Consider the following 21,660-nt stretch of genomic DNA (forward strand, 5'->3'; position numbering starts at 1 on the left):
TTGTCTTGACTTCTCAGAAGATAGCTTGCCAAAGTGTCTGTATTCAACCGGCGACGATTGCGTCGTCGCGCAAGTGGCAAAGCATGTGAGGCAAGAAAAGATAAAAAAAAAGGAATAATCTGCGTGGTGAGGGGGACAAGTTGGAATATCTGTAATCATTGTTCTTCCTTAATCATGCTTTTTTTTTTTTTGAACTACACTTTAATATTGTGCTCTCTCTTTGGACGTCACAAGGCATGGTAGCTATGTTGGTAATGGCATGATGAATTTGACTTTGGAAAAAAAAACCTTCTATTGCTTAGTGGACTCTTTCTTTTAAGTGGCCCTCTCTTTCTCTCTCGCTGAAGCAAAGTATTTGATTATTTTGGGAAACATTTTCCCTAATAGAGACTTCCATTTAAACGTGTGATTAATAGCCTATTGCAGTGAGAAGCAAATGGGGTATAAAAAAAGAGTCTAGTACCACGCACTTTGACACAACTAAGACACATAAGAAGCAGTGATTAAATTATTTTTCACTGAGTTCTAGTGATGAATCTATGTATAAAGGGTATAACCGAATTGCACATTAGCTATATGAAAGTCGTGTCAAAGTATGTGGGAAATCGTGTTCTTTTCTATCCACCTAGTATAAAGACATCTACGGGCGTGGTTCTACAAAGGAAAGAAATGACATCTCTTATTGGATCTTTGTTGAACATGAGGGCCCCCAAAATCCTTTATTGCCATGCGCTCTTTAGAACAAACAAACAAAGCATGGCCAACAAAAAATCGTGTTCGTATGTGTGAACAAGGGGGAAAAGAAATAATTTGCAGAAATGACTTAACACATCCTCGGAATTTCTATAAGCTCTTGGCCTTCATCCATTTGCCTCCCTCTTTTGTCCCCTCCAGGAATCTCACGAGCACCATGATGGGGGTCTCAATTAATCAAGCCATGCAGCACAAAAAATGGAGTACAATTTGATGACCCAACATGCTGAACTTATGTCTCTAGCTTTAGCCCATAATTAAGAGCCTACCTTGAACAGAGGTTTAGGTCTTTGGCATGCACCTCTCTCTTTTTTAAGGGCTAAAAGACCTCGACTATTCTCTCATTACAATTAATTTTCGTTGAAACATTGCTGAACTTTTTCTTCTGATGATAGATTAATTTGAGAATTTTGGTCTTCTGGGATTGAAAAGTTGTGGCTCTTTCAGGGATTGTTTAGTTTGTTGTAGGAAGTAAAGCTTTAGTTTTAAAATTTTACTTGTAAAGATTTTGCACTAAAGAGTTTTAACTAAAAATAATTTTAGTGTTTAGGGTGTTGTAAAGTTGTAATCCTATCTGATAACTAAATTATTAAAGTTTTATTTTTTTGAGAAGAGTTTTTAGCTGCGAGAAATGACAAAAGAGTACATAGTAAATGTGGTTTGTATTTTATAGTTGAACCCAATTAATTTAATTAATAACTTTATTATTATTATTATTATTATTATTATTAGAAGAAGAAGAAGAAATCTAGGAACTTCAAAATTTTCACAACTATTGATGTTATCTGTTATGATGGGTGCTTGATAAAGGTAATGATTGGTGCTTGATAAAGGTAGCGTCCATGGTAAATCTATGTAAAAGTGATTTTTCAATCACTACATGTCACCTTTACAAGTTGTGGAAAAAAAAAATTATAAAAAAGATGCCCCAACTCTCAATGGGTGGATCATGAGTGTCATGGAAAATAGGATTCAAAGTTTTAACATTAAATCTTGAAATTCCAACATTAGTTTAAATTTGTTATTTTAGTTATAAAAGGACACTTAAAACACTTTAATAAAATTTATTTTATAGATACGATGAAATTTTATTCTATAACATCTGTTTTATAATAATTGCACTTTATTATCGGCCAAAACCACCAATAAGTTAGTATAGACAAAGTTTGAACATTAGATCTTTTATTCGACGACAACAAAATGTTTCATCAGTTGAGTTAATTGGAACACACTAAAACTCTTAAACCATATTTGTTTTAACAAAATTGTGAACCATATAACAAATTTTATAACTTTTAAGATAAACTTATTTAAGGCTCCATTTGCTTCCGTATAAAATATTTAAAATTGAAAAATATTTCCAAGTTAAAACCATTTTTAGTAATAAACAAAAACTACTTGTTTTTTTTTTTTTTTTTTTTGAGAAGTGCTATTGCCACCACATTTTCACAACAAATCCTAATTGGCAAGTTGTTACAAGTTTTAATTTGAATCGACCACTGAAATTACTTTGTTGCCCACTAGTAACAGAAAGTAATAACTTTCCACATAGCATTATTGTGAAAATATTGTAAACATGTCATTTTTCTTCAATTTTTGGTTATATTCCTAAAAATTCTATCAAAATATTTTCTTTTTTTTTTTTTTTTTTTTTTTATTCAATTTTTGGTTATATTCCTAAAAATTCTATCAAAATATTTTCTTTTTTTTTTTTTTTTTTTTTTTACATTCAACAAATCACAAATATTCCAATATTTTTTATATAGATGTGAAATAAAATATTTAATTTACCACTTTAAATTATTAATACGAAACAAGTAAAATTAACCCGAAAAGATAAACACAATAATGCAATAGCATATATATATATATATATGAAATCACAAAGTTATCAACAAACTTATCCATTCATATGCATAATTACACAATCGAAACCTCCTAGTTGACACTTTTTTTTTTGCAACTTTTTAAAAATTTGGAGGCAATTCCCAAAATTTTCAAGCATATCGTGATCATTTTAGAGGTTTGATGAGGGATTTTTCATCATTTCAATGCTTTTGGAGCATTCTACTAATTTTTTAAGTTTTAGGATTATTTTAATAATTTTGTAGAATTGAGAATATTTCCAATAATAATAATAATAATAATAATAATAATATAAGTTAACCACTCTCTCCCCTTACCCTCTAAATTCCCCCAATTTGGAGGAATTAAAACTAAGTTGTTTGGAGGGGGTAAGATAACCCTCTGAATTCTCTCAAATCCACTCCGCCCTTTGGAAAACATTCAAACAAAGTTCATTAAATCCTTCTTATCCCCTTCCTTCTAATCCCTTCTCCTTCATCCAAACAAATTTTAAAGATTTTATTGGGGCATTTGAGTAGTTTTTAATGTCTTTTGATCATTTTAAATATTTTACGGATATTTATATCATTTTCTAGGTTTCCAAGGTATTTAATCATTTTAGAAGTTTTGTAGTGTATTTTTGTCATTTTAAAAAAATTGAGTGCATTTTGATTATTTAGAAGATTTCAATAGTGTTTTAAAGGTTTTGAGGCTATTTTGATATTTTTCTATCATTTTTTAGATTTATGTTCCCTTCAAGTTGAAAATTTTTCAAGCATAAAACCCTTCAACATCAGAGATCGCTTTTTCTGATCTAACAGAAAATGACTTTAATTTAACCAAGTTTTCCAACCGTCCAAACACACCAAATGAGGAAGATATTTTATGAGAAATGTTTTACGTCGAAACAAAAGGGACCCAAGTAATGCACTACCAGACATGCCCTCCACATAGCTACAAACCACTAACCGTTCTTTCTTTCTTTTTCAAACCACAGAAAAGAGAAGCAAAAAATATTTACATCAACTGTGTTGCGTAGAATTTTCCAGTGCTATGATCTGCCTTTGGCAACTAATGATTTTACCACCATCACTCTTAAATGTGTTTGTAAGCTAGCAAAAACAAAATTGGCTACTTAAGTCTTAATTTGCCCTTGCGCTAAAATATACGGATATTCTGGAAAACAGCCGGTTTGGATTCCATTGAAAATGAGCGTTTACATTTTTTTTTGTGGGTCCTGTGCACTGTTCACAGGATTGGCAAGTACGGATTTTAACAAATTTTTCTTTAAAACTGGATCCCACAGCACTATTCACACATTTAAAAATTATTTTGCTACAATATTTTAATCAATTGTAGAAACAATTGATTTGATTTCAAAAACAATTGACAGGATTTTAAAACCGATAAACCTAAGAATCATCATATGATGGCCAAAAATACATAGAAAAAAAAAAAATCATATGACGACCAAAAATACATTTATAATCAAGCCGTGCAGCTTCGACTCACCTTTTTGCTGGACTTGTTTTGGAATGGCCAATACATGCCTTAATCTCTTCATTACTCATAATTTCCTCAACACTAAATTTCAATAAATTGCAACAATCCATAAATTCAGCATTCTCTCCAGAAACAAGAGATAAATCCTTGACCTTTCCTTTGAGATATTCCATCAATATGAACCCTGCACAAGTGCTCAGAGAAGTTACTGGTCTGGTCAGAAAATTTGTAAGCTAAAATAATCATTGAGAATCAAATTCAAACCTTCATAAATTGACCAAGTGTATGAGCAACAAAAAATTCTTTTTAAATGACCTGACAGAGCTAATTCAATTTAAATATATAAAACATCAAACTTTGAAATGAATTAAAGATCAAACTTCAAAATGATCAAGCCACTCAGATTCAAGGGCACAACATTTCCCAGTCAAATTTGTTTTGGTACTGTTGCAACTTTCTACAGAAACATATACTTAGTACCTTCTTGCCTATAGAATGAAATTTGAGACTATTCAAGTAAGTTCAAGGAAATATTAACTCCATGATCTTTGTAAAACCTACTCCATGGTGTTATGCTACATCCCCAAGCACCTCTCCCCAAAACAAAGAATGGACAGTGTTCTCAGCTAAACTTAATCAGAACTTGGTCTTCCAAATTACCTAAGGAAAATGGTCCAAAACCAACATTCAAAAGAAAGCTCTGCAATAGGCTTTGACCGAGAGGTTACTTCGAATTAAGGACATTCATAAGTTTATAGTCCTCTCAGGTGGTTAGCATCTCTGGAAAACTTTTTCCAGCTACATTGTAATTGCATTGACTGTAACGGTCATATGAGGATTTCTTTTTTTAATTTCTTTTGTCTTTTTTAGCTAGGGTTCAACTTAACAAGCACTCCAACCCCGATCCACCCCCTTCTTCCCCTTCTCTCCTAGTGCTTATGTAAAAACTGAGAGCACCCATCCTTACCCTTTAACCATTAGATGCTACCAGCACCAACCTGCTACCAATCTTTTGGCTAGCCAATCCTACTTACTTAGCATTAATAAGACATTAAGGCTTACTTTTGAGTGGCCATTACAAACACTGAAAATCACCAAAAAGGGGAAAGGAAAATGTAAAACATTACATAACATAAATGCTTACAAAAATTTGGAACTTAACTCATGGATCTTCTGTGCATACTCTTCAGAACGATGGACCAATGGACTATTGCTTACACAACTAACATCACAACTTTCAATCATTATAAATTTGACCATTCATCTTAGCCATAGTCCAGTTTGGGAAGGCATCTTTCTCTAACGCTAGAACTCAGTCCATTGTCTCAGGGCAATTGAGACTTCTGATGATAAATACTTTTATGATAGTTAAGTCTTCTATATGTTGAACTAGAGCTGTAAAGCATTTCAAATTGCATTTTAAACTAGGAAAGCTTTCTTATAATACCTTTGTTGGATTGGATGTCTATTCTGCATAGTTTGTCTTTATTTTTGTAACTTCTGTTATTAATTTGATAGATTCTTGTAACTTGCATGATTGATTATATGTTCCCCAGCTGTATACTTGGGTGACTCTATTGTTTTATATTAATAGGAATTCCATTACTTATCTTATAAAAAAATAAAAAATAAAAAAAAAGCTTTCCTGTAAGGCCTCAACTAGTTTTTCCTTCAACACTGTTCTTTTGTCACTTTGCGACACTGGGATGCATGGGAAAATTATTAGATGCTTCCGAAGCATGGTTATGTAGTGCTCCCAACTCTAACATTCATGGTGGATCCCACCATAAATTTAATTAGTAGGATCTACCAAAAATGTAAAAGGAGGGAGCACCACATCACCGTACTCTAGGAGCATTACTCAAGATGCATGATAGTATTATATTATAATATTTATTCAATCCAAAACCCTTGAATCAACCAAGAGGCACATAAATCCACCTCTACAATGAAGAAACCTCTGAATCCCTAAGGAAAATCATAATCAGGTCATTATGATCACTTGAATCGACGAGACGAGTTGGTTGCTCTGGTTATGAAGTTGTGAGCTGTTGATTAATTGGTTCATGAAGTTTGGTTACATGTAAATGATTTCTTAATCATATGTTGCCATGAAATTGATGAAAGAACTGAAATCATGGACTACTGTTTTTCTTCTGAATTATTTTCAATGATTATTTTCTCAATTCAATAATTCAGCTTTGACTCAAGTCACCTAGGATTAGTGTTTAGTCCTAATAGTCTATATAATAAAGCTATCGTACTCCTATGGCGACAAGTTTATGATGAATAAAATTTCAGTTAAATTTTTTCAATGGCATGGTGTATTTTCCAAGATTTATATATATTTTTGTTCTGGGTAAATTTGTGTTGGATTGCATCAGTTTTGATTGTCCTGCATCATAATATTTTATAGATAGCCTGAAAGACGGCGTCATTATTACTGGTGATGACAAGAAAGGAGTTGTCAAGTTAAAGGCATTTCTTCAAACTTTGTTTCAAACTAAAGATCTGATAAAGTTACATTATTTTTTAGGTATTGATGTAGCTCATCAAAGGGAGGACTTAGTTTGTCAAAAAGAAAATGTGTTATTTTGGAAGAAACAGGTTGTTAGGTGCAATGAGTTATATATATATATATATATAATTCATTGACAAAACGATAAATGGGCAAACCCCAGTACACCAGGAATATACGAAGGAGAGCACCCTATGAATCCTAAACTATCTCTGTAGATTAGGAGTTATTCTCTAATCTTGAGCGGTATCGTTGATTGGTTGGTAAGATGATCCCACCGTTACTCAACCAAATATCAATGTTTGCCATCAATGTTGTGAGTCAGTATATGGCAACACCCTGTATTCGACAGAGGGCGGTGGTAGTTTGGATTGTGAGGTACCTTAAAGCTAATCCAGGACATAGACTGTTATAAATAGCCAATATTCATTTGTGTGTAAAAGCTTTTACAGATTCAGACTCGTCAAGGTCACCCTTAGATAGATGTCTACTATAGATAATGCCCATTCCTATGAGAAACCATGATCACTTGGAGAAGTAAGGAGCAGTGTTGTGTCCTGTTCTAGTGCAAAAGTTGAATATGTCATGTCTTATACATCTTGTGAGCTTATACAGATTTAACACCTTTTTTAAGAGTCTTACATTTGATGTGCAGTTGTCTATGACTATGTATTGTGAAAATCAGGCAACAATTCATATTGCAACTTAGTGTTCATGAGTGAGCCAAAAATATAGAGAGAAATTGTCATCCTGCCCAAGAAAGACTGGAGAGTGGTGTAATTGCCACTCAGCATGTCTCTATTGGGGCCAAAAACTGCTGATATGGTCACGAAACCATTACGAACGGCCTGTTTTAGATTTGTTATGGGACAAGTCAGGACTATATGATAAATATGTCCCAACTTGAGGGGGAGTATTATAAGAAATATAGTATTAGTTGTAAGATCAATTTAGTCATTTTTTATTTTATACTTTTATTATCAATAAAGTTTGTTATTACCTATCAAAAAAAAAAAGTCATTTTTTATTTTATGACTAATACCTTTTTTTATATAATTATATTTTATAAATAATGCTATAAATAATACATGCGTGTTAGGGTTATGGAATGAATTAATTATAAGCATAATATTTGAATTAAAAGGGTTTAAAGGTACAATCTCATATTGACATGTAGAGGGCAAGACAAAGACAAAATATGACATGATTAAAAAACAGAAACTAAATCAACATGTTGAAGAAGTATATGACGTTAAGGTAAAAGTTTTCAGTCTTAGGTACAGAGTGTATAGATAAAATTCTGAAACCAGCATAAACAACTGCTGTTGTCACATTAGTGCAATTAAAAAAACAAATACACAAAATCAGCCCATATATAGAATGTGAATCGAATGGAAGATGCTAATTAGAATAAATAAAAGATAAACAGAATATATGGAACAGATACAACAGCGTCCTTTGAGAGGCCAGAAAAAAAGGCAGCAGAAAATAAATCAAATTAGACATCAGATAAGAAGAAGATAAATGCTAATTAGAATTAATGAAGATAAGCAGAAAATCAGGAAGAGATTCGATAGTGTCCTTTGACAGAACAAAAAAAAAAAAGGCAGCACCAAAAATCAATTTAGAGATCAGATAGATGCAGAAATAGGGAATAACAATATTTCACAGAATATTGCGGAAGTAAACTCAAACTACACACCCGACAAAGTAAAATTAATAAATTATTAATTGCTCATAATATCATCAGTTCCTAACAATGACAAAACATTTATTTATTTTTTGATAAGTAACTATGGTAAAACATGAAAATTAAGGATAAAATAAATGCATAGAAACAAAAGTGGAAGACATACCCATGGCTCGAAGCATCTTTAGATCAAATTTTTTAGCTAGACTTTCATGGCCAATTACTTTTGCACGTTGGAGGACCAGCATTTTTAAGCTTATCAGCATGTCCTGTCAAATCAAAATATCAAATACTTTCATGGTCATTGTTAAAAATCAACATCGATAATCATAAAAGCAATGGCAATGGCTAAAGGATTTTACTTGTACATCTATGGCATATGGAAGTAGACTCCTATGAAAATGAAACATACCAATGTAAATTTGTAATAACACACATTTAATGCTGAAAGTTGTTTGAAGAGGGCAAGCAGGTAGCATTGCAAATCAAACTCAAGCAAATTTGATGTCCAGAGTGCAATCAAGAAAAATTTTATATAAACCTAATTTCCAGGTTTTAGATCCATACAGAGCAATCATGCATCAGGATTCACTCTGACAATTAATGGGGTTTGAATCCCAGTGCCCAGACACCACAAGAGGTGATGGAACCAATGGGTATCTCTTGAACCCCATTAACATTGACAATTAAAAAGCAATTGATATACATTTACCACCTTTTTTTTTCTTGAATTGTGCATTACCACATATGCTATTGAGTCTAACAAAATGAGACCAAAATCTAATCAACTTTATCATCTTCATCATCTTCATCATAAACTAATCAAAATTCTTGTAAAATTTTAAAATAGGCGATGAAATTTTGGGGAAACCCTATGTGAGATATACGCTACAATTACAAAGATTGATCATAGGGAGGCAGAAAAATTAATATGGGTCCCCTCTAAAAGTCAAGGTTTTCAAGTGAAAATCTATCACAAAAATTTGAGAGGCAAGGGAAGTTAAAAGGTTATTTTCCCTAGGCAGAGCATTTGGAATGCTTGTGTACCGCCATAGAAGTTTTTCTTCTCGTGGTGTTTAACATCAGGGTAGACCTTGGTCACAGATAATTTAAGGAAACAAGGGATAATTATTATGGACTGGTTCTTTATGTGTAAAGGACATGAAGAGTGTGGCTCATCTCTTTCCTTCACTATGCGGTGGCCAAAGAACTGTGATCGTTGTCTTTTGCTTGTCTGGTGTTTCTTGTGTTATGCCTTCTGCTGTGACGGAGCGTCTATCATGTTGGCAAGGACACTTCGGTAAGAGAGGTAATGGGACAATTTGGAAAGTGGCTCCTTTAAGCTTAATAAGGTTTCTTTCGAGGAAAAGAACTGCTCATTGCTTTGAATGGAAAGAACAAAACTTGATTAAATAAAAGTTCTTATTTTTGAACCCTTTATGACTGAACTTCAACCTCCACCACCTTGTCTATTATGGACTTTCTAGATTTCTTAGAATCCTTGTACTTTCATCAGTCATATTTGACTTGCATTTCCTTTATACACTCTGTGAGTACTAGCCTGTGTACCCTTTTTTCCGATTTTTTATTAGATTTTATTACTTACCAAAATTAAGACCTTAGGATGTTGAACCAGAATGCATCCATTAATGCTGCCTAATGTCTTAACCAAACCCACAACCTAATACGATTTCTAAGCAATTTTCATTTCAAAGAATGTGAGTTTGGATTACACACCTTTGATCAGTGACAACATTCCCAACGCACACCAAAGAAAGTAATTGTATGAACATTCGAATACACAAACTATAAAAAATTAATTAACTAACTAAATAATTTTCAAAAAAGGCAGGGCATATAAATGATAAATGGGGTTTGGAGACTTTAGACGCAAATACTTACAAGCTCTGAAGCAGAAAGGGAACAAAGCCAACTCACATCTTCAGGCCTATTTCTCCCCAGTATTTCTTCTACCTCATCCATTCAAGTAACCAAAACTCTTCTATATTATCAAACTTGAACCAAATTTTCACACCTACAAAAATCAAACCAAAAGGCTATATAGATGCACCAACCAACAACCTATTGGGTAAAACAACAACTCCAATAAATCAGAAAAAAGGAAAAAACTGCCCAGAAGTTCCACTACTGAAATTGAGCTTTCAAGACATTCAAAACACTTAGCATTCGTTTCCTTCAATCCCACATGCCTATGTATGTATATATTCAGAATTGAAAAAAATTGAAAGGTAATCCGAATGTGGGGTTACCCAAATATTTTTCCTTTTCTGGAGTTGAAGATAGCGGCGGGGAAGCCAAAGCGGTTTCGGCGACGGAGCTGTAGAAGAGAATCGGCAGTGGCTGTTGTGAACGGAGCAGATTGCGTGACGAGGGGGGCGTGGTCGTGGTCCGGTTGGGTTGACTATGGCGGCGTTTATTAAAGGGTGGACACAAATCATAAACAAGTAACAAATAACAATTTATATTTATTTTCCTATCAAAAAAAAAAAAAAACAATTTATATTTATTTGAATTTTTTTTTTGCTGAGAGATTTATTGTGAAAATATAAATATTGTAAACATGTTTCTTTCAATTTCTAAATTCTAATCATAAATTGTGGAAGAATTATATATATATATATATATATATATATATATTTTTAATAGAAGAGAAGTGTATTTAAACTAAACTAAAATTTTTCAATAAAATAATAATTAACACATGTTAATGTAATGAAATAACTTATTTTAAGTTAGGACATATATCACATAGTGTATTTGAAAATATGAAAATTTGAAAAGAGTTTCACAACATGTTATATATAATGTAATGATAGTTGTACAAGATATTATATGATTTAGATATAAATTAAATAAAATTATTTTAATGCTAATTAGTGGTGATAGTTGTGGACGACTAAATTTCTCGTTTCGAAATAAATCAAACAAGTAAAATAGTTGTACAAATGTGAATTTTGTATTGATGAATGTGTGGTACAATTCTCTGTTGATTACAAAAGAGTTATCCTCTGATTCGATCTCCTTGAAAGATTTGTTAATTGGATTTGTGATAATGTGATTTTGACTTGAACACAAAGTATCCTTCAATTTGGTTGAAGGATGGATCGAAGATTGTTGAAACGGAATTACAATGAATCTCTGGCTATGAGCTTGTTAGAAATCTTTGTTCTTCACGTTCTTCGTGTTCTTCGTGTGTTCTTCGTGTTCTTGGTGCGTTCTTCGTCTTCGAAGGTTTGTGGTGGAAGTTCTTCGGGCTTTAGAGGCTTGATCCGTAGAGCTTCGCTGATTTATGATTTGTTGAGGTTTCTGGAGGCTTTTGAGCTTGATTCCAGTGAACTTTGAGATTGAGGAATATGATTTGGATGATTCCTCTTTGAATGTTCTTCGTACTTGAAGGTTTGTGGTGGAAGTTATTCGGGGCTTTAGAGGCTTGAATCCGTAGAGCTTCGCTGATTTGTGGTTTGTTGATGTTTTCGGACACTTTAGGCTTGATTCCCGCAGACTTTTGGATCTAGGCGGATGATTTGGATGATTTTCCTTCGAATGTTCTTCGTATTCGAAGTTGAAGTTCTTGAAGTTCTTGGAGGCTTTAGAGCTTGGTTCCGGCAGAGCTTCTGGACTTCTGAGTGCTTCCAATGGCCTGGTCCTCTCTCCAAATCTCTGGATCTCCTCAGCTCTTCCCAAATGCCTTAGGAAGGCTTCTATTTATAGGAGTTTAGGGGTAGGTAAGTGACACGTGGCGGAGCTTGATTGGTGACACGTGGCAGCGCTTGATTGGTCCGCTTATGTCATCGCTTACACGTGCAAGGTTGATTATGTCATCGCTTACACGTGCGAAGCTAATTATGTCATCGCTTACACGTGTGATGATGTGTGATTGGTTTTTGCATGACACTTGGCAAATTTCTGTTGGTTTCTGAATAGTGATAGCAAAACCTAGCAGCAATATGTGGCGCTTTGTAATTGGCTGTATTTTGTGGACTTGGTAGTGTGACGTGTCAGCTTGTGATAGGTCGGGAATTTTCCCTGTCTACAATAGTGTCTGAGTATCTTATACTAGTCTCGTCACACGCGCTTCACTCGTGTGATAATCATTTTTTTTTTTGGGTTTACACAGCCATTACACATTTTTTACTCATGATTTTTTTTCTTCTTTTTTTCACATAAATCTCTTCATGCTATTTAAAGGTGTATAGACCGAGCTCTTGAAAATGAAAGAAATGAATACACCAAACCTTTTTCAACATATATTTAACAAAAATACAATCACATTGTTGCTAATGATTTCTCTACAACATTTGGTTTTAAGAACCAAATGAACTAATAAAATGAATCATAATAATAATGAAAAAGAAAAAGAAGATAACAACTTGTCGAGACATACCCCAAATCCTCACAATCTCATCTTTACTTCCGGAATAAGAAACATACCTCTTTGAAAAGAAAGACAGTGATGAATTGAGGAAAAAAATTGTGGAGATCAAAGAATTTGTGAAAATAAACTTGAGAAAGAGATAAAGAAGAAGAAATTTTTAAAAAAACAAAGTGTGATCTGTAAAAAATTACAGAAACAAAAATACACAACTAACAAATTAATCATTTCAACAATGTCAAAGAAAACGAACCTTTCTTAGATTTGAGATGGTGATGAGGTGAGTATAAAGTTGAGGCAATCCAAAAGTATGTGCAAAGAAACTAAAAGATATGTAAAAAGTGTGTGAGAGAGAAATGTGGAGGTGGAAAAAAATAGTTTAGTGTAAAAACTTGGGCCATTTCATTTTGGCAATTAGAAAAAAAAAAAAAAAAGTTTTTATTTTATTTTATTTTTATTATTATTATTTTTTTCAAAAAGAAGAAGTTGTATTGTATTAGTACTTGACAACTAACGTGAGAGAAAAATGTGGAGTCTTTAATTTAACTAAAAATTAGGAGTTTTTAAATTACTAATTTTATATGTCTAACCCTATTATTTAAGCTATACAAACAGATGAATTTAAGGGTATTTTGGACATCTAAATTGAGGATCTCAAATATGGAAAACCCCTTAAATAGTAGCGTGTGTGTGTGTGTGTGTGTGTGTGCGTGTGTGTGTGTGTGTATACACTACTACCAAGGTTTTCAAATACGGACCGTTCATTGAACCGTAAAAAGGAGAGGTTCAAGGTTTTTGAGATCGAACTGGGGTCGAACCGTGATGACGTCATAATTAATTTAATAATTAATTAAAGCCCAAATATAGATATTAAATTTATAAAACTAGCAAAATTGACTAATATATCTATATATGTAAGGGAAATTTAATGATTTTCAAGCATATATTTAATAATTAAATAAGAAAGTTAATAAAATAAAATAATAACCATGAAAACATTAAAATTTATGATTAATTTTTGAAGTAAATTTGAATATCTTTGAAGGATTTTAATTATAATTTTTTTATTCCTTGTAAGAGATGGATAATTTAATTAAGTATAATAAAATTGTGTTAAGTTGTTTTTGTAAAAAAAAAAAAAAAATTGCTAAGGGGTTGGACTACACGGTTCTCACCGGTTTGTGCGATCCAATCCCGGTTTTAGGGGTTTACGAAATTAACAAAAAATCCGGTTCTTTAGGCTTAAAAAACCGGTTTTCATCCTGGTTTTCGGTTTTTACGGTCCGACCTCTCGGTCCGGTTCGGTTCTGAGAACCATGACTACTACTACTACTACTACTACTACTAATAATAATAAAACAAGATTCTCCATTTGAGTTTCCTCATTTTATGTACCAAAATGCCCTCAAATTCATATGTTTAGAAAATTTAAATACTCAAATTCATATGTTTAGAAAGTTTAAATAATAAGGTTAGATATATAAAAGTACTAATTTAAACATGAGTAATACTATAGCCATAAACTATTTTACAACATTTTTACAAATTGTTGATGTGTCCAATTTCTTATTGATTTTAATTTAAGTCTGTTGGAAATATTTTAGTGAATAAACAAGTTTTGATTCAACAAATAATATCCTAAATAATTAGCAAGAATATAAAATAAATATAGTTTAGAACAATCTCACAATACTATAGAATCACGCTACAAAAACTTTGTTCTTAAAGGTTTATTCGCGCCACCCAGAGTAAAACTCGGTGCGACTGGTTCTCTTGGCTAAACAACCCCCCAGAATTAGACTATAGCGTCAACCTTCATGATGGACGCACTTCCACTTACGAAAGTTCAAGAACAACCCTCTATTGCCTTTCCTTAGAACAAATATAAATTGTAGAAAAATATGCAAAAGAGAAAGATAATAGAATTGCGTATATCTAAATATAGAATAGTGGAAAAATGCTTTAGTAAAGGAGTTATGATGAGTATTATATAAGCTACTTGATGGGATAGCAAAAATTACTATCTATGGTTCGTCTAGAGGAGTCATCCATGATCACCAGTTAGCCAATGGCCAGACCATCTCTGATTCGTCCAGATATATCGTCCCTGAGTATTGATCAATTGAATAAACCTCAGGCAATCAGGTCGGAAGAGTCGTCTATGTGCAAAGCTCATGGACGACCACACAACATCAATATATACACAAAGAGTCGTCCATGGGCAAAGCACATGGACGACCATGTAATACTCAGCAAAATTCTGGAGTTTTGGAGCGGTTAACCAACCCGTGTTCATCGCCAGCAATTTCTCCTAAGTATGTAACTTCCATCAGCGGTTACTACTTCTATAGCTGTTGGGGAAGTTATTTTCATAATTTTGGACTTCCACGAATCTTGGGGAAGTTACGAAACCAAATAACTGCCCCAAGGTTCCCTATATAAGAGCTGGTCTGAATCAGGCAAAGATATGAGACCATTCTGACATTACTCCAATACAGTTAGAATTCCACTTGTGGGGAAGATACTAACTTAGCCATTGGAGAGTCTTAGGCTAGTCCACCGCAGTCTCCTTTGATATTGTTTCTTTTTCAGGCCTTTGCTACCACCTTCAACCCATCGAAACCGAATTGTCAGCCTACTGATTTTGTTCAGCATCAGTTGGCGCTGTTTGTAGGGAATAGAGAAAATTTCAAGTTTGGCAGTTTATCTTTCTCCGACAAAAGGCTGTATGGTTTGGACTAGATCAAGGGCCACTAGCCCAGGCCACCAAAAGAGTAGGGATGCTTCCAGCCATCCCAACCGAGATCACCAATCAGCGCCTGTCACGCAACCACCTTCCATCCAACATATACGGTCCATGGCAGCCGCCATGGCGGAGTTAACTCGCCAAAATCAAGAGTTAACTAGGGAGATAGATAGGCAGTGCCGTGAAGGATATGCTGAGAGACAATCCCAGAGTCAAGAAGATAGTGAGAAATGCTGAGCCCGAGACTCAATCAAGAGGCACCACTTCGCGAAGGATGCCACATTTGGAGAAGGAAATGGATCAAATGAGGAAGGTTATGGACGAGATGAAGGAGAACATGAGAAGGGCAAATCTGGTAGAGGATTTGGTTCACCGAACATATTCCCCTTTCACAACTTCCATCAATGGCCATCCTTTGCCTCCAAAGTTCAAAATGCATTCCTTGGATTCGTATGATGGAGCGCGTGATCCTTTCAATCATATCGCTACTTTCAAGACTACAATGCATCTCTAAGGGGTTCTGGATGAAATTATGTGCAAAGCCTTCCCTACCACACTTAAAGGGCCAGCGCGAGTGTGATTCAGCAAAATACCCTCGAATTCTGTAAGTTCTTTCGAGGAGTTAAGCAAATTATTTGTTAATAATTTCATTGGGCGACAGAGACACAAGCGTTTCTTGTCTAGCTTGTTAACTATAGAGCAAGCAGAGAATGAAAGCCTGCGTTCCTTCATCACACGCTTCAACAGGGAAGTCCTGACAGTAGACGAGGTAGACGACAAGCTACTATTGGTAGCCTTCCACAATGGAGTTAACTTGGACTTATTCATTCACAAGCTGTATAAAAAAGAGCCCCAGTCCATGGCTGAACTCGTCCATTCAGCCCAAAACTTTATGAACGCAGAAGACGCAATCATAGCTAAGAAGAGGAAGAGAGCTGAGAGAATGGAAGTCAACCCCACGCGTCACTCTAATAAAAGGTCTCATCCAAAGAAGGAATGAACGGAAGATAAAAAGGATTGAGACAGAGATAACAGGAAGGCAGGCCCATTAGCAAGGAATCAAAATTACACACCCTTAAATGCCCCACTCGATCAGCTGCTCATGCAAATCAAGGATGATCCTTCCTTGAAGTAACCAGAAAAGATGAAAGGAGATCCTAACAAGCACAATAAAAATAAATATTGTCGCTTTCATAGAGATCATGGGCATGATACGGACGAGTGTTATGACTTGAAGCAGCAGATTGAGAATCTCATTAGAAAAGGAAAGTTGAGGCATTTTGTTGGAAGGGATCATAAAGATGAAAAATTGAAAGCAAAGATGGAAGAGTCATCACGGCCCCCACTCGGAGAAATAAGGGTTATCATTGGATATTATTCCGCTGCTTTATTATTTTGATATGATTATTTGATTGCTTTAACCTAGAATTGCATAATTTGACTAAGTAACAACTTGGCTAATTAATCTAGGCTAACCAATCTAGTTGTGTTTTAAGGGGTCTAAAGCCGTTCACCCTTGATCTTTGATTCCACATTCTGGATTCTTTATCTAGTAAAACATTTACCTCTCCCTTCAATTTTCGGATTAGAGAATTGTTCCCACTTATCATTGCAGCTCTTTCCGCCACTACCAATTGTTTCTTTTTCTCCACCAGCTCTCTTCACACATTCCCAAAAATATTATGATTCTACTAGGTTAGTTCATTTTCACATTGTGCCACTTGTTTAAGGATTTTATTATCTGAACTCGGCTTCTCCACATTGGTCCAGGTAGCTTCAACTAGTTCACCACATCTTGAATCAGACAACCATATCTCTTCAAGCCTGAATACTTTCCTTCTTACTGGTAGTTCCAAACCAAACAGATTAAAAAATAGTGGCAGATGGTCTAAAGAAATACAACTAACGTGGTGCACTTTAGTTCATGGGAACTTTAGAAACCAACTATTATTTGCCAACCCCCTGTCCAATCTCTCCCAAATTGAAACACCATTATCAAAGTGTTTGCTCCATGTGTATTTAGGACCGACAAACCCCAAATACATAAAATTACATTCATCAATTACCTCTCTAAATAGGTGCATTTGATTGTGACTTCTCAAGGTGCCCCCCAATTTTTCTTCCTGGCTAGTAATCTCGTTGAAATCACCAGCACATAGCCATGGCATATTCATCCTGTGATTTAGGCTTCTTAATTTCTCACATAGCCATGTCTTGTTGTTTCTGGTTCACCATAAAACTCGATAAATCTCCACTCATCTTCCAAATTTCCATTAATAACTACATCAATATAATATCTGTGTGAGTCTACTACTTCTAGCTTAACCGAATTTCCAAAACAGAACTAGTCCACCTCTAGTTGTTCTTGGCATCACCCATTTTTGGTCAAAGTTGATAGTGTTAAGAGTTCGATCTAGCCTTGCTTCATTTGCCCATGTCTCGGCTATAAACACGACAGAGGGATCTTTTGCCTGTATGATTTCTACAAGCTCTCTTTCTCTGTATGTGGGTTCCCAAGCCCATGACAGTTCCATAGTAAGAGATTCATTGCTTCTGGCAGGGCTGTCAAACAGCCTCCGCCAATATCTAGGATTGAGTACCACTCTCCATTGATACCTAATGCCTTTTATTTTTTAAACCTGGTGTGCTTCTACTGTCATTTGTCACTCTTTTGCCTAAGCCAAAAGTTTCAACTCCCCCCAGATGGGGGAAGAAAAAGATGCCTAAGCTCGAAGTAATCGAATCCACTTGCCGTGCACAGCTAGAATTCCATTATTGGTCTAGCCCAAGTTGTCTGTTAGAGGGATAGGAGGTTTGCTTGGTCCTTGCTACCTCAGTTCTGCCAAATTACACAAAGGTATCGTGATTTCAACATCACGTGCCGAGGAGTTGCCCTGATTAAGAGGCACGTGATTGCTTATCTGTTTGACTTACTCTACACTTTCGAAACTCCTAGATTCTTGGCAATTAATTGGTGATTCTGGCACGGCAGTTTTTGGAAGAGTATAATTCTCATTCATGATAATTGGGAGTTTTTTGGAAAAGTAAATCTTGGAAATAAGCTGGAATTGGAATTAAATGTAGCCGTTTCCTTCTATTTGTCTACTTCAGCCGTTTGCTCATTGTTTGTAAACGATCCCTCATTAATACTCTTTTCCTCATCAATGCAAACCCTAGTTGTCATCTTCTCCATCTCAGCACTCAGTGGATTTCCAACTTCTGGTGAACCACCTTTAATCTCCGCCGCCTGACTTAATGTCTGACTCTTGTTTTCTTCTCTGTCAAAAAAACTAGGTACAAAGAATACATTCTTCTCACCTGATTGGAACAGTGCAGCTTTAAGGAATGGACCAAATTGTTTCTGCCCTGAAGTTAACATCCCTCTGCTTTGAATCCACAACAGGAATATGAATGGATGATTTCAGTTTGTTTAAATTAAGTTGAATTAAATGGTTGAAGAATTTTGATGGGATAGCAAAAATTACCATCTATGATTCGTCCAAAGAAGTTGTCTATGATCACCAGTTAGCCAAATGGCCAGACCATCTCTGATTCGTCCAGATATGTCATCCCTGAGTATTGATCAATTGAATAAACCTCAGGTAATCAGGTCGGAAGAGTCGTCCATGTGCAAAGCTCATGGACGACCACACAACAGCAATCTATACACAAAGAATCGTCCATGGGCAAAGCACATGGACGACTATGTAACACTCGGAAAAATTCTAGAGTTCTGGAGCGGTTAATCAACCCGTGTTCATCGCCAGCAATTTCTCCTAAGTATGTAACTTCCATCAGCGGTTACTACTTCTATAGCCATTAGGGAAGTTATTTCCGTAATTTTGGACTTCCATGAATCTTAGGGAAGTTATTAAACCAAATAACTGCCCCAAGGTTCCCTATATAAGGGCCGGTCTGAATCAGGCAAATGTATGAGACCATTTTAACACTACTCCAATACAGTTAGAATTCCACTTTGGGGAAGATACTAACTTAGCCATCGTAGGGTCTTAGGCTGGTCCACCCCGGTCTCCTTTGATATTGTTTCTTTTTCAGGCCTTCGCTACCACCTTCAGCCCATCGAAACTAAATTGTCCAGCCTACTGATTCTGTTCAGCATCAGTTGGTGTCGTCCGTGGGAAATCTATGAAAACTTCAAGTTTGGCAGTTTATCTTTCTCTGACAAAAAGCTGTATGGTTCGAACTAGATCAAGGGCCACTAGCCCAGGCCACCAAGAGAGTAGGGATGCTTCCAGCCATCCTAACCGAGATCACCAATCAGCGTCTGTCACGTAACCGCCTTCCATCCAACATATACAGTCCATGGCAGCCGCCATGGCGGAGTTAACTCACCAGAATCAAGAGCGCCGTGAAGGATATGCTGAGAAACAGTCCCAAAGTCAAGAAGATAGAGGGAGAAATGCTGAGCCCGAGACTCAATCAAGAGGCACCACTTCGCGAAGGATGCCACATTTGAAGAAGGAGATGGATCAGATGAGGAAGGTTATAGAAGAGATGAAGGAGAACATGATAAGGGCAAATCCCGTAGAGGATTTGGTTCACCAAACAGATTCCCCTTTCACGGCTTCCATCAATGACCATCTCTTGCCTCTAAAGTTCAAAATGCATTCCTTGGATTCGTATGATGGAACGCGTGATCCTTTCGATCATATCGCTACTTTCAAGACTACAATTCATCTCCAAGGGGTATCAGACGAGATTATGTGTAGAGCCTTCCCTACGACACTTAAGGGGCCAGCGCTAGTGTGGTTCAGCGAAATACCCCCGAATTCTGTAAGTTCTTTCGATGAGTTAAGCAAATTATTTGTTAATAATTTCATTGAGGGACAGAGACACAAGCATTCCTCGTCTAGCTTATTAACTATAGAGTAAGGAGAGAATGAAAGCTTGTGTTCCTTCATCACACGCTTCAACAGGGAAGCCCTGACAGTAGACGAGGTAGACGACAAGCTACTATTGGCAGCCTTCCACAATGGGGTTAACTCGGACTTATTCATTCACAAGCTGTATGAAAAAGAGCCCCAGTCCATGGCTGAACTCGTCTATTCAGTCCAAAACTTTATAAACGCAGAAGACACAATCATAGCTAAGAAGAGGAAGAGAGCTGAGAGAATGGAAGTCAACCCCACGTGTCACTCTGATCAAAGGCCTCGTCCAAAGAAGGGACGAACGGAAGATAAAAAGAATCGAGACAGAGATAATAGGAAGGCAGGCCCATCAGTAAGGAATCAAAATTACGCACCCTTAAATGCCCCACTCGATCAGGTGCTCATGCAAATCAAGGATGATCATTCCTTGAAGTGACCAGAGAAGATGAAAGGAGATCCTAACAAGCACAATAAGAATAAATATTGTCGCTTCCATAGAGATCATGGGCATGATACGGACGAGTGTTATAACTTGAAGCAGCAGATTGACAATCTCATTAGACAAGGAAAGTTGAGGCATTTCGTTGAAAGGGGTCATAACGATGAAAAATTGAAAGCAAAGATGGAAGAGTCATCATGGCCCCCACTCGGAGAAATAAGGGTTATCATTGGTGGGACTTCGATAGGACAATCTTCCAAGGCAAAAAAGACGTATCTCAAAGCGATGCAAAACGTCCAACTCTCTGGACGACCCCTAAGGACGAAGGAAACAGACGAACCAACCATCTCTTTTACAGACGAAGAAGCTGAAAGGATTCATCATCCACATGACGATGCAATTGTCATTACCCTACTTATTGTAGATTATACAACCAGAAGGGTGTTGGTGGATAATGGAAGCTCGGTGGATATATTGTATTATCCCGCCTTCCAGCAAATGAGGCTTGCACGAGATCAACTTCGTCCAGCATGCTCACCACTGATAGGATTTGGAGGAATGAAAGTGTAGCCCGTCGGCACCATTACATTGCCTGTAGTGGTGGGGTAATACCCACAGCAGATAACTAAGAAAGTGAATTTCTTTGTGGTGGATTGTTCATCCTCATACAATGCCATCATTGGAAGACCAACTTTAAACAATTGGAAGGCAGTAACATCTACCTACCATCTATCAATCAAATTTCCTACGGAGTGCGGGATTGGACAAGCACAATGAGATCAGTTGGCAGCCAGAGTGTTATCTAGCCATGTTGGCTGTGGACGAGCAGATGCAGACTATGAGTATAGAAGAAAGAAGAATTGTTGCAGAACCGACTGAAGTAT

The 21,660-nt window shown here is 35.7% G+C and overlaps 2 protein-coding genes across 2 annotated transcripts; one reads left to right on the forward strand and one right to left on the reverse strand.

Moving 5' to 3' along the window:
- Positions 1-3,909: 3,909 nt before the first annotated feature.
- LOC111997162 (uncharacterized) lies at positions 3,910-10,778 on the reverse strand. Its single transcript, XM_024029231.2, has 4 exons — positions 10,580-10,778; positions 10,212-10,344; positions 8,476-8,578; positions 3,910-4,285 (listed from the first exon to the last, which is right to left on the reverse strand). The coding sequence occupies exons 2-4, from the start codon at positions 10,290-10,292 to the stop codon at positions 4,107-4,109; spliced, it is 363 nt and encodes a 120-aa protein (XP_023884999.1). The 5' UTR covers positions 10,293-10,344; positions 10,580-10,778; the 3' UTR covers positions 3,910-4,106.
- Positions 10,779-20,782: 10,004 nt separating this feature from the next.
- LOC136068225 (uncharacterized) lies at positions 20,783-21,346 on the forward strand. The gene has a single exon (XM_065775104.1). It carries the CDS (start codon positions 20,783-20,785, stop codon positions 21,344-21,346), a length of 564 nt encoding a protein of 187 aa, XP_065631176.1.
- The last annotated feature ends 314 nt before the right edge of the window (positions 21,347-21,660 follow it).

Source organism: Quercus suber, unplaced genomic scaffold, assembly GCF_002906115.3.
Source record: "Quercus suber isolate HL8 unplaced genomic scaffold, Cork oak 2.0 scaffold_105, whole genome shotgun sequence".
Classification (NCBI taxonomy): Eukaryota; Viridiplantae; Streptophyta; class Magnoliopsida; order Fagales; family Fagaceae; genus Quercus; species Quercus suber.

What these genes read in the sequence shown, in the direction of transcription:
- LOC136068225 (XM_065775104.1), top strand. Translation starts at nt 20,783, where the DNA reads ATGAAAGGAGATCCTAACAAGCACAATAAGAATAAATATTGTCGCTTC.
- LOC111997162 (XM_024029231.2), bottom strand. Translation starts at nt 10,292, where the DNA reads ATGGATGAGGTAGAAGAAATACTGGGGAGAAATAGGCCTGAAGATGTG. An exon ending in CCCTTTCTGCTTCAGAGCTT is followed by an intron (nt 8,579 to 10,211) that starts GTAAGTATTTGC and finishes TTGATTTGACAG; the next exon opens with GACATGCTGATAAGCTTAAA. An exon ending in AAAGATGCTTCGAGCCATGG is followed by an intron (nt 4,286 to 8,475) that starts GTATGTCTTCCA and finishes GCACTTGTGCAG; the next exon opens with GGTTCATATTGATGGAATAT.